The sequence below is a fragment of the Geotrypetes seraphini genome, chromosome 12, assembly GCF_902459505.1.
Source record: "Geotrypetes seraphini chromosome 12, aGeoSer1.1, whole genome shotgun sequence".
Taxonomy (NCBI): Eukaryota; Metazoa; Chordata; class Amphibia; order Gymnophiona; family Dermophiidae; genus Geotrypetes; species Geotrypetes seraphini.
In genome coordinates this window covers 72,556,864-72,570,612 of record NC_047095.1, presented here as the reverse complement: position 1 = coordinate 72,570,612, position 13,749 = coordinate 72,556,864, and the positions used below count along the sequence as shown (strand labels likewise).

General features: G+C 42.4%; 1 protein-coding gene across 5 annotated transcripts in view; it reads left to right on the top strand.

Annotated features, from left to right (window-relative positions):
• The window catches only part of LOC117346379 (golgin subfamily A member 6-like protein 1), a 41,478-nt gene extending 30,831 nt beyond the window's left edge, over positions 1 to 10,647 (top strand). For 2 of the 5 annotated variants that reach the window (XM_033915841.1, XM_033915840.1), the window contains exons 8-11: positions 68 to 168; positions 4,985 to 5,070; positions 5,377 to 5,496; positions 9,378 to 10,618. In XM_033915841.1, coding sequence (XP_033771732.1) covers positions 68 to 168; positions 4,985 to 5,070; positions 5,377 to 5,496; positions 9,378 to 9,514 — 444 coding nt within the window. In that variant the 3' untranslated portion in view covers positions 9,515 to 10,618. Of the gene's footprint in view, positions 1 to 67; positions 169 to 4,984; positions 5,071 to 5,376; positions 5,497 to 9,377 lie in introns of all 5 variants that reach the window. The other 3 variants (XM_033915844.1, XM_033915842.1, XM_033915845.1) reach the window with 3 other exon arrangements.
• The last annotated feature ends 3,102 nt before the right edge of the window (positions 10,648 to 13,749 follow it).

Genomic DNA, 13,749 nt, shown 5'->3' with positions numbered 1-13,749 from the left:
CAGGGTCTCTACATAGGCCTTCACAGTCTCTACATTTGATGTACTGCTCTGTTTCCCTGTCTGCCAGATGCTGGAGGACGTGGCGAGCAGTCACAAGTCACAGTCTGTGGACTGGCAAAGAATGAAGCTGGAAGGTGAGGAGCGAGAGCAGGAGCTGCAGGCTCTCAGGTAAGAGACTGTCTCATCCAGTGCTGCCTCCGAAGGGAGCTTTTTCAGATCATGGAGCTTAATAGGTGTACACTTCTCCACTCTCTCCTGAACCTCTTGATGCTCCTCCCCCAGCCTTCTGGCCCTTTACTTTCTAGGGCATTCAGTCTGGGTCTGGAGGTGCACTGAATGCAGTTTGGACTTGCCCTGATGGCTGGATTAGTCTGAGCAAGGGGGAGCAGGGCTAATATTCAAGCTGTTGTGGCTTTGAATATTTGCCTGACTTGTTTGAAGGTTATGAAGGCTCCAGGTCTGATCTTCAGGTGCATTGAATAATTTGTTCCCAACACTTTTTCAGATCAATCAGAATTGGGGCCATGAGCCTCTCCTTCCCCTCCCACAGACACACAATTTAAAACACTCCAGACTACACACTCCTTTTTTTGAAGTTCAACAATTTTTATTGATGAAAATTCCAAGTAACAACATCATTTTAGACACAAATTACCCCAATACCCCTCCATCTACAACCAGACTCCCTCCTTCGCAATACCAGGAGTCAAAAAGAGTTAAGAATAAGGTTTCTAGCCGAAAGTGACAGAGAATGTAGGTAAGCTCCTCAGATTTCTAGAAAAAGTTTTTTCTTCTTAAAGGAGAAACACATCTGATCCCGTTCCAGTAACATAAGGATATGGAGGAGATTACACCAAGCCAAATACTGTGGAGGGTCGGCAGCGATCCAAACCCGATCTGCCTTCACTTGCTTCTCCAAGTGCAGAATCTCCCGATCCCAGGCTTTCCTCCGATGACTCACGTAAGAAATAATTGAAAATAAAAAATAAAAAGGAAAAAAAAAAAAAAAAAAAAGAAATAATTTCCCCCCTCAACATGGCTTTAGCTGCCTCCCAATATAAAACGGGGTCTTCCGTGCGAATCGCATTATGTAATTTGTACTCCTTTCATTTACTAAGCAGAAACTCCTGAACACCAGTATCTCGATAAAAGAAGGAAAGAAATCTCCAACGAGACATCTGGTCCCCGACTGTCCCAACATGCACCAGATGAGAGCATGATCTGAGACACTGTAGGGCCCTGTACCTGCCATGCGCGTTTGAGAAAACAAACTCTTAGATAATAACCAGTAGTCGATTCGAGACGGAGAGGCATGAGCATGAGATAAGTGAATGTAGTCTCGCTCTCCTGGGTGAAGTGTGCGCCACACATCAAAGAGATCCTATGAAGAACATAAAAGAGGAATGCCCTTAGAGTCAAAGCGTTCCGTGGATCGGGGATGATCTTTATCCAAGCCGGGGTCATGTACTATATTAAAGTCACCACCCATCACAATAGGCACTGCCTGCCACTGACTCAGCGCATGGAACAATGCTGTATAGAACTTTTTCAAATACATATTTGGGGCATATGTATTACATAATAGCAATGGTTACCTATTCAAGATCACATGGACCAAAACAAAACTGTCCGACACATCAAACCAGATCTTACCTACTGACATGTCCAGACCCTTCTGAAATAGGATCAGGACTCCTGCTTTCCTATTGATTGTCCCTACTCCTACCACCTTACCCACCCACGCACCGCTTAAACTTATCATGTTCACTGGAAGTTAAGTGCATTTCCTGTAAAATGCAAGATCTGCCTTATGGCGATTTAAAGTCTGTAAAATGTTTTGCCATTTCACTGGGAAGGTCACGCCATTCACGTTCCAAGTTATCAATTTAACCGATATCCCACTGAACCAGGAAAAATGGAAAAGAATTAGCCAGTCATGCTGAAAAAAGAGGGGAGGCCATCCCAGCATATAGCCCCACCTCAGAGTGCCAAAAGCTAAGGAAGGAAGATGAACAGGTACAAAAAAGGCCAATGCCGCCATGACCCCTGAGGAGAGCCCAAAAACGGACCAACCAAACAAATACCCCCCATCAGTGTCATCTTGTGATTCCTCTCTCTTGACCTTGTTTAAGTTTTTCTAGAGAATCGGCTTTTCTATTTTTTTTGACACCAGCTCTGTGGAATTCCCTTCCAGACAACTTTTCAACCCAGTCCTCAGGGACCACCTAGCCAGTTGAGTTTTCAAGATTGAGTTGCATACACTGACTCTTTGGCAGGCAAATCTCGCTCTATTTATTTATTTATTTATTTTTAATTCTTTATTCCTTTTTAATCATTCAACAAGTGTACAAGAAAAATCATACATAGTCTCAGAAACAACACTTGATAAATCCATCAAGACAATAACAATTGTATATATATATATATATATATATATATATATATATATATATATATATATATATATATATATATATATATATATAAACCCATAATCCACCCTCCCTCCCAACACTATTTTGCTTAATTCATTTTACCCTCTCAGAAAGTGTACAAGAATTATAAGAAACAACACTTAGTTAAACACTTGAAAAACTTATCATTATTACATTACATTACATTATAGATTTCTATTCCGCTTGTGCCTTGCGGTTCTAAGCGGATTATCCTCTATTAACTTAAAATAAATCCTTACCCTACCCTCCCTCCATCCCTATTATTAATTTTATTTCAACATTTTATCCAAACAACCTCTCCCCCCTCCCTTCCTTACATGGTGTATCTTCAAAAGAAAAATGGTATCTATTCATTACAAAACAATGTTATTTTTATTTTTAACATTTCTATTCCACTTTAAGTCAAAGCGGATTTCAACAAACCTTAGAAATTCAAATGTAACACAACACCCTCTCCACACACATCACAGAAAACATCTGAGCATCAATTAAACAGACTTTATCAATATCCTTTTTCACAGAGCTTCACCAAATTTCTAAAATGTAATCTGATTAATAAAAGATCTGAACAAAACATCTTCTTAAAATTCATCTTATCTTATTGGATGATTGCAGGTATAAGGATTTTAAATGATGTTATTTTAAATGGTAAACTGCTTGATTTTTCACAGTTGCAGCATAAATATGGTCTTAATAAATCACAAAGTTTTAGGTGGCTGCAACTGAAGCAGGCCATTCAGGTAGGGTTCCCTGAATGGAAAAATCTGAATACGCAATATAGTCTGGAATTTCTATGCTTTCAGGCGGACTTTCTGGGACACCAGGCCGCACAGTGGTATAAAATTATAAGTGAATATGTTAAAGAAACCAAAAATGGTCTTAGATATTTGGAGCATTGAGATTAAGCATCAAATTTCAGCATCTCAATGGCCACAAATTTGGTCTTGGAGGATGAGATGTACAGTGTCAGCATCTATGAGACAAACTTGTTTTTTTCTTCTGCATAGAGTGTTTTGGACCCCAGTTAGACTAGTTAAATAGTTCAAAGTCTAATAGATGTTGGCACTGTAATCTTGAAGTAGGGACTTTAGATCATCTTTTGTTTTATTGTCCCTTTATCTTAGCCTTTTGGAACTCAATTTGGGATCAAGTAAATTGTTTATTGGAAAAGCATGTGGCATTATCTTATGATACAGTACTATTTGGTATGTCAATGAGGAAAAAGAGCCAAATATCATCACATAACAATAAACTTTTATTGATAATGACAGGAGTCGCCATTCAGCAAATCACAAGTAATTGGAAAAATTACAGTAGACTCAATTACAATTTCTGGTGGAACTCATTATGTCGCATATATAAAATGGAAAGAGCAATAGCTATACAGCAAGGAAGCTATAAGAAATTTAATAAAATTTGGGAGCCATTAACTTCTTATTGTAATGAGTAAACACCATTTTCTATTGTAATATACACTGTCTAATGATTGGGGGAGGGGAGGTATATTTTACATTTTTCTTATTGGGGAAATAATAGAGGAATGATGGGAGGGGAGGGTGGTAATTTTATGTATTGTAAGATAAATCAGAAAGATTGTCAAGTGATGTGTTTAATTGTATTGTTTTATTGTTTGTGCACTTGATGTAAGATTGAAAACGAATGAAGAATTTGAAAAAAATAAAATAAAATTAATCTTATCACCACACAATTGTAAAATTCCTTCTGTGGTCCTGCTGTTGAAATAGCAAATGTCCAGGTTTTCACATATCACTCGCTGCCACTGTTTCCAATTTTATCCTACCCTGAGATTGCAGCACAACAAAGTAAATGGGGAGACCCAATAATCCACAGGGAAAACAAAAACAAAAACTGTGGATACAGATGTTCTGGAGAGAATTTATTATACACTGACATATAAAAACATGAAAATTCCGGGTCCGGTTGGATTTTTATCACTGTATTTTTTATCATTGTACTTTTTTAATTGAATTTTCATGTTTTTATATGTCAGTGTATAATAAATGAATAGTTAACATTTTCCCTTAATAATACAATTGAAATGATGGGATAGGGGTGGGGGGGGTTCTGATTATTTATTAAATGTTTGGATTAATAGGAAAGATTATATTGTATAATATATGTGAATGCAAATGATATGGGAGGGATAGGAGGGAGGGGGTTATAATTTCATTAATTTAAGTTGATTGTAATAGAATATCAAGTGATGTTTTTAAGTTCAAATGTTATTTCTTGATACACTTGTAAGATGAAAAATGAATAAAGAATAAAAAATAATAATAATAATAATTCTCTAGGAGCAGACTGTATAGAGTGTGGCAGCAATTGTAGTTCAAGCTCTGAGTTTCAGCAGCTGGTTTTGAAACATCATTTCTCTTTATGTACCCTGGAAAAGCTGGTGTGGGCTGTGACTGTATTCACAATGCTGATTTCCTCCTCTCCCAGATCACTTCTTTTACCTCTTAATTCCTATGTAAACTTTAATGTCATCAAAGTCACTCTCTCCCCAGGGCTGCAGTAATGAGCCTAAAGGAAGAAATGAAGAATCTTAGCCAAGACAACAGACTGAGCCCTTGCATTCCTTGGCACAGAACCTGTGAGTTATAAGACCTCCCCTCCATCATATGCTTGAGAGTTAACAGTTTTCAGGCCCTCCCCCTCCACTTGAGTAGTGGAGAGCCAACACGTAATGCGTCTTCCACTTCTCTTGTCCACTAGAATGCCAGGGCTGCTAAGGTAGGCCTGAGAAGGGCCTATGGGTGGTGGAGCCTTTGCCATACTGGTTTGGGCCAAAACTGCAGCTTCACCCTCTAGTGGTAGAAACCTGAGCTGGAGCTCATACAAATTTTTACTCTTGCTGGCCCGTGGAATACTCAGCTCTGCCCATTCTCTCTCCCTGTAGCCAAAGGCCATGATACACAGAGGAAGCAGTCAAGTGAGGTGCTCTCTGCCAGTGAGGAGTCGGCCTCCTACCTCAGCCTCGCAGATATCAGCTCTGAGGAGGATATGATAGAGAGCACAGGTGAGAAGACAGGGTCCCCTGAAAGTCTCTCTTCTCTGCTTTACTGTAAATGTTATACATGCTGAGGCCATGGCTTTCCCAATGTTTCTTTCCCCCTTAGTAACATAGTAGATGACGGCAGATAAAGACCCGAATGGTCCATCCAGTCTGCCCAACCTGATTCAATTTAAAAATTTTTTTTTTTTTTTTTCTTCTTAGCTATTTCTGGGCGAGAATCCAAAGCTTTACCCGGTACTGTGCTTGGGTTCCAACTGCCGAAATCTCTGTTAAGACTTACTCCAGCCCATCTACACCCTCCCAGCCATTGAAGCCCTCCCCTGCCCATCCTCCTCCAAACGGCCATACACAGACCGTACAAGTCTGCCCAGTAACTGGCCTAGTTCAATCTTTAATATTATTTTCTGATTCTAAATCTTCTGTGTTCATCCCACGCTTCTTTGAACTCAGTCACAGTTTTACTCTCCACCACCTCTCCCGGGAGCGCATTCCAGGCATCCACCACCCTCTCCGTAAAGTAGAATTTCCTAACATTGCCCCTGAATCTACCACCCCTCAACCTCAAATTATGTCCTCTGGTTTTACCATTTTCCTTTCTCTGGAAAAGATTTTGTTCTACGTTAATACCCTTTAAGTATTTGAACGTCTGAATCATATCTCCCCTGTCTCTCCTTTCCTCTAGGGTATACATATTCAGGGCTTCCAGTCTCTCCTCATATGTCTTCTGGTGCAAGCCTCCTATCATTTTCGTCGCCCTCCTCTGGACCGCCTCAAGTCTTCTTACGTCTTTCGCCAGATACGGTCTCCAAAACTGAACACAATACTCCAAGTGGGGCCTCACCAATGACCTGTACAGGGGCATCAACACCTTCTTTCTTCTACTGACTACGCCTCTCTTTATACAGCCCAGAATCCTTCTGGCAGCAGCCACTGCCTTGTCACACTGTTTTTTCGCCTTTAGATCTTCGGACACTATCACCCCGAGGTCCCTCTCCCCGTCCGTGCATATCAGCTTCTCTCCTCCCAGCATATACGGTTCCTTCCTATTATTAATCCCCAAATGCATTACTCTGCATTTCTTTGCATTGAATTTTAGTTGCCAGGCATTAGACCATTCCTCTAACTTTTGCAGATCCTTTTTCATATTTTCCACTCCCTCTTCGGTGTCTACTCTGTTACAAATCTTGGTATCATCTGCAAAAAGGCACACTTTTCCTTCTAACCCTTCAGCAATGTCACTTACATACATATTGAACAGGATTGGCCCCAGCACCGAACCCTGAGGGACTCCACTAGTCACCTTTCCTTCCTTCGAGGGACTTCCATTAACCACCACCCTCTGGCGTCTGTCCGACAGCCAGTTTCTGACCCAGTTCACCACTTTGGGTCCTAACTTTAGCCCTTCAAGTTTGTTCAACAGCCTCCTATGAGGAACTGTATCAAAGGCTTTGCTGAAATCCAAATAAATTACATCTAGCATATGTCCTCGATCCAGCTCTCTGGTCACCCAATCAAAAAATTCAATCAGGTTCGTTTGGCACGATTTACCTTTTGTAAAGCCATGTTGCCTCGGATCCTGTAACCCATTAGATTCAAGGAAATACACTATCCTTTCTTTCAGCAACACTTCCATTATTTTTCCAACAACTGAAGTGAGGCTCACCGGCCTGTAGTTTCCTGCTTCATCCCTGTGACCACTTTTATGAATAGGGACCACAACCGCTCTCCTCCAATCCCCAGGAATCACTCCCGTCTCCAGAGATTTGTTGAACAAGTCTTTAATAGGACTCGCCAGAACCTCTCTGAGTTCCCTTAGTATCCTGGGATGGATCCCGTCTGGTCCCATCGCTTTGTCCACCTTCAGTTTTTTCAAGTTGCTCATAAACACCCTTGCTGCTGGTGTTGATAATGAAAGGGTCTCAGCTGCTTTGCTGCAGTGTGTGAGTCTCAGAAGTGTGTGTGCAGGTGTTGCCTTACTCCACACTACTGCTACACCAAAAATACTAGGACTAGGGAACATTCGATGAAGCTACCAAGTAGTAGATTTACACAAGAACATAAGAATTGCCGCTGCTGGGTCAGACCAGTGGTCCATCGTGCCAGCAGTCCACTCACGCAGTGGCCTTTAGGTCAAAAACCAGTGCCCTAACTGAGACTAGCCCTACCTGCGTATGTTCCAGTTCAGCAGGAACTTGTTTAACTTTGACTTGAATCTCTGGAGGGTGTTTTCCCCTATGACAGACTCTGGAAGAGCGTTCCAGTTTTCTACCACTCTGAGTGAAGAAGAATTTCCTTACATTCGTACGGAATCTATCCCTTTGCAATTTTAGAGAGTGCCCTCTTTTTCTCCCTACCTTGGAGAGGGTGAACAGCCTGTCTTTATCTACTAAATCTGTTCCCTTCAGTATTTTGAATGTTTCAATCGTGTCCTCTCTCAATCTCCTCTGTTCGAGGGAGAGGCCCAGTTTCTCTAATCTTTCGCTGTACAGCAACTCTTCCAGCCTCTTAACCATCTTAGTCGCTCTTCTCTGGACCCTTTCAAGTAGTACCGTGTCTTTCTTCATGTACGGCGACCAGTGTTGGATGCAGTATTCCAGGTGAGGGCGAACCATGGCCCGGTACAGTGGCATGATAACCTTCTCTGATCTGTTCGTGATCCCCTTCTTTATCAAACTGTGTAATTAAACTTTGGAATTTGTTACCGGAGAATGTGGTAAAATCAGTTAGCTTAGCGGAGTTTAAAAAAGGTTTGGCTACGTAATTTCCTAAAAGAGACGTCTATAGGCCATTATTGAGATGGCTTGGGGAAATCCACTGCTTCTATTCTTAGGATAAGCTGCATAAAATCTGGTTTACAACTTGGGATCTAGTTAGGTATTTGGGACCTGGGTTGGCCACTGTTGGAAACAGGATGCTGGGCTTGATGGATCTTCAGTCTGTCCCAGGATGGCAATTCTTATGACAAAATGAAGGGGGAAAAAATAAGCTACACAGCATGAAAATTCATTCAAACAATATGAAGGACTAAAAGCTATTAGCACAGTCTATGTAATCTGATATATGTAAATCGTGAGATCAGGAGTTCTTAAGCAGTCATGCCTGCAAGAGGAGAAGGGTCTTGAAATTGGAGACAGTTCATTAATACTTTAGACAGAGTGAAGGTGGTTAATAGAGTTGCTGGAGGATGACTCTGCTAGTGTAACTTTAATGACATGTTAGCCCCATAGGTAGCCGTGAGGACTCACTAGTGAACTTATGGTTTAGGACTGGGGTGTGAGGGTTTCATGGATCAATTAAGGGGCTGTCTCAGTATGGCAGCTCTTATGTGAACTTCTCAGAAACTGAGGGTGAGTGGGACTCAAGGCCCAGAGGAAAGGCAATGAGCAGCAGAGAATGGACAGGAATGAAGAAAGGTAGGCGGTCTTCTACTTCCACTGATAAGACACATTTTGTTATGCGACATGTTCATGGCTGCCGAGGCCCTTTTCTTCCATGCAAAGTAAGTGTTAGAAAATGGGTTTTTTTTCAAATTCTTTATTCATTTTTCCATCTTACATCAAGAACACAATATTACATCGTTTAAACCTTGTAAACATCACTTGTTCTTCTTTCAACATCATCTTAAAAACATACATTTATACCCTTCCCACAAATATTTTAATCAAAAATATCATATAAATATTATCAATTGATCAAACCTTAATATAACTTTATACCCTCCCCCCTATGCATAAGTGTACTTTCAATGGATACATTTTTTTGGAGGGAAAATGTTTTTTTTTTTTAACATCCTGTCTCTGATATAATGTTTCTCTCCCTTTGAAATGATGGATGGTATGTTTCATGGTTAAAACTGAAGCTTCTAACTCCTTTATGTTGTTTAGCTATCCCCAGTCAGTCCCTGAGCAGCACGATGCCACCAGTAACAAGCACGGCAGCGCGGGACAGTGTAGATGACCTCAGCAGTGACCTGGAAGGACTTTCTGACAGTTTGCCTGAGCTGAGCTATAGTGACCTGTGAGACGGCTGCAGAGTCTGGTGAAAGCTGTATTTAAGGAAGTTGGTTCCCTTACTCCATTCAGCTAAGTGTCACTTCTCTTGCTCCTGATATTCCAGGAGTCCAGCATGTTGCTTCAGCCACTGGAGCTGGCCTGCGTCAGGTAACAAAGGTAGTGTAGTTCACTTAAGCCCCTCTGCCTTTCTTAGCCAGGGGTGAGAGGCGGAGTGGATTTGGTTCATCGAGGCATACACAGTGACCCAGGAATGGCTCTCGTTGCCTAGGACTCCTTACAGGCCACAAAAGGAACAGCACCACACCTCTTGCAGAAACACTGAGATGGCAAAAATGAAGTTTATTTCCAACAAGTAAGAAAAACTACTAACTGCCAAGCATTGATCACGGTAATACAGCTGCCTTCATAATAAACGTTGTTTGGCAATAAAGCAGTTGTTTCTTTAGTGCAAAACGGTTGGTCTCCTCTTTAATAAACTAAACTGCAGTGTGAGCTTTGCTCTTCTCTAAAGTCATCCTAGCCACTGACCTGCTCCTTATTCTCCAGCTTATACAGCTGTTCATGAACAAAGCCAAAGTTTAAAGCAGCTTTGAGACATAGGGTCATAGATTTGATATGCTGCCTACTTTCTCTGTCTCTAGGGGGCTTACAATCTCAGTTTTGCACCTGGGGTAGGACCACTTAGAGCCTCAAAAGCTTTCTGTGGCAGTAAGACTCGTCAAAGCTATCTGTGACCGAAAGCTTTCCAGCTGATGCACAATAGGGTTCTCCATGGCTGCTACTGAGAACCATATGCAACTAAAAGGAACATCCCTGGTGCCCAAATTTTCCAGCAGCTGCTTCCATCAAAAGAAATAAATGACTCCAGACTGACACCCCCCAATACCTTTTTTTGAAAGTTCAGCAGGAAGGATGTCCATTCCCTCCTGCTACAGGGCAGGAATCCTCCCTACCCTCCCTGCCCACTCCCTCCTGTCTCTTCACAATGGTGGCCCCTCCCAGTGCATATCAGGATGTACCAGGCAGGAACAGGGCAGCCATTTTCAAGAGGTGGGCCTTCAGGCAGGAGGGAGGGGGCTCTTTCTTCATCTTAAGGTCCGGAAGCGGTTGGGTCCTTGCAGTGGCGTACCTAGGGTATGTGGCACCCGGGGCTCATCATTTTTTGACACCCCCCCCATGTAAAAAAATATTTTTTGTAATGACCATGAAACAGAATAAATGGTCAGAATAGAAACAGGCAGTGAAAATTTTCTTATATTCCAAACATAACATAACATAAATTATGTCTGAATTGTCATGACATCAGAAGTACATATGGAGTAGTTGCAAGTGATGCTTGGGACAGTTCTGATTGTGTTAGTTCGGTTTTATGTGTTTTTTGAATAGAAGGGTTTTTATTTCTTTTTGAAGGTTTTGTAGTCTGTGGTCGAGGTCAATAGGTTGTAGAGTTGGGGGTCGAGTGTTGCAGCTCGAATGGCTAGGAGGTTGTCGAACAGTTTTTTTCTTTTGACGTTTTTGGTTGGAGGGTGTGCACTGTCACCTCAGTAACAACCATACAAAAATAGACAAATACCCCCTCTCCCTTTTTACTAAACCGCGATAGCAGTTTTTAGCGCAGGGAGCTGCGCTGAATGCCCCACGCTGCTCTCGATGCTCCTAGGCTCCCTGTGCTAAAAACCGGTTTTTGCGGTTTAGTAAAAGGGAGCCATAGTACAAAATATAGACAGCAGATATAAATTCTCAAAACAGACACATTTTGATCACTAAATTGAAAATAAAATAATTTTTCCTACCTTTGTTGACTGGTGATTTCATGAGTCTCTGGTTGCACTTTCTTCTTCTGATTGTGCATCTAATATTTCTTCCCTTCTTCTCCTGTATGCTTCCTCTCCTCCAGACCTCATTCCCTCCCCCCAAACAACATCTCTCTCTGTCCCTCCATGAATCCAACTTTTTCTTCCACTCCCTACCTGCTCCCTGCCACCTGCCACACTCCATTCTCTCCCCCAACTTTTTCTCTCTCCCTGTCCCCCTTCTTTTTTTCCTTTCTTTCTTTTTCCTCTTATTCTGTCTTTCTTTCTCTCTCCCTGCCCCCCTTTTTCCTCTCTCCCTGCCCCCCAAGCCACTTCCACCATTGCCAAATGCCCCCAGCTCAAGGGGCAGCCCAGTAAGCAACCTCAAAACCAAGCTTGAGGTTTCACTGAGGAACTTCCTGCCGCTTTGGGGGATGAATGTGCATCACTCCAGGAACCACATCTGAATGGCATTCCAAAGGCTTACCACTTTGCCTCAAAAACACATGACAGTTGCCACCTGAACCTTAAGCAAGTTGAGGGCTAGAACTTTATCCAACTCTTCTTCTAAAAAGGATAAGGTAAACAGCCCACCGTGCCATGGTTTCATATTCCTCACACCAGTGCTCAAAAGGTGCACACGCACATAACCCAAGGATGTTGAGGGCCTATGCACTTTAAACAGAGTATCTATTGTTGTGGGAACATGCCCTCTGTGTGCTGGTCCCTATAAACTTCAGAAGTAGTTATTTCATTTAATGAGATCCTGCCCAAACTATTTACCATCTAGGTTCTGAGAATTTAGCGTTATTGAAAACAAATGCTAATCCAAAATATGCTGAGACCAGTAAAATGGTCTTTTGATGTGCAGGGGTCAAACTGTGGAACTCACTTGTCGGTCAATTACGAAAATGTTATGACAAGGGTCATTTCAGAAAACTATGAAAACACGGTTACTTGTTAATGCATTTTTCTAGGAACTGATCTTTGCGATTGGGCATACCTGCCTGTTCCCAAGTAAGGCCAAATGCACCAGCCAACACAATAAACTACCATAACTTACTTTCAGCCTCCCCTTCTGAACCCCCTCACCCACCACATATTAGAAACAGAGGAAAGGGGGTAGTGTGCTCACTTCAAACACCCTGAACAAGTCCCAGTATGACAGTAGCATAGGAAACCATGAGACAATCGGGAATGAGGCTGCAATGAAGGCTTTTTTGCCTCTTCCAAATCGGCTGGCACTTTATCTGGCCTCTTCACAAAGGTAGGGGAGGATACTTGGCACTATAGACATACAAACCCCTGTAAGAACTTGTCGGGAGGGGGAGGGGGGGCAGGAGAGCAACCTGGACCTGCCTCAGCCAATCCTAGCCCTCTAGTTTGTCCACTCCTGCAAGTAGGGATACATACGCCAACTCATCCAGCATGGAAGATAAGAAATGTCCATTTCTCTTAGCTACATGAGTCATGACCTATACAGTTCTTCCTCCTCTTTAAGATGAAGCCTCACCAACAATTTATGCAGAGCCTTGTCACACAATTTCACTATACTGAAATCTTTGAATAGCAATCTCTCTTCTGTTCTGTGGACATCAGGTATCTTGCTAAATACACGCATAAACACTGTTTTTAGCTGTCATCAATTGATCACTTCTGAGCCTTTAGATTATTTCTCATACCATCTACCACTTCTAGCACCTCTAGTCTCATGGTAAGACTCCTTACAAAACAAACCTGTCACACAGATATTTAAATTAAACCAGCACCAGTCCCTATAGCCTGTTCTGTTCAACTATCTTTGTGAATAAATATTGATTCTCACCTTCCAAGAGGACGCGCCATCTCTCCCTTCAGAGCCCAAGCACCATTAGCTATAAAGCGACCATATTGTTTCAGAGGCCATTCGAAGCTCGCGGGATTAAGAGAAGAGCCAGAGCTTTCATCTCGAAGTATACTTTTGCTCCAAGGAGTAACCAAAGCCACCGTTCTTACACTTTGGTGCTGATGTTTTCTGCTCGTGCAGTGACCTTGTCCTGGGATGGAGGAGGAGGATTCTGTCCTGCTCTAGCCTGCATGTGACATCTCCCGATGAATCAGCAACAAGTCTCTGTCACGTAGACAGTGAGCACAGCATGTAGGCACACAGACTCTATATGCCTATGTGCTGAGCTCACTGCCTACGTGACAGACTGTTGCTGCTGATTCGTCAGGAGCTCAGTGCAGCACCGGACCAGACATTAGGTAGGCCTCGGGATAGGAACACCCTGAGGGAGTCCCATGGGCCTGGGAGGGGTCACTATGGGAGTCCCGTTGACCTCGGGGGAGGGATCCCTATGGGATCCCCACAATCCCCGTTTCCATACAGACCTCTAGTCCCAATCCCTTTTCCCAAAGGAAGAGAGTCCACTATGTTCGAAACAATTGGTTCTTTTTTTTTTTAATTCTTT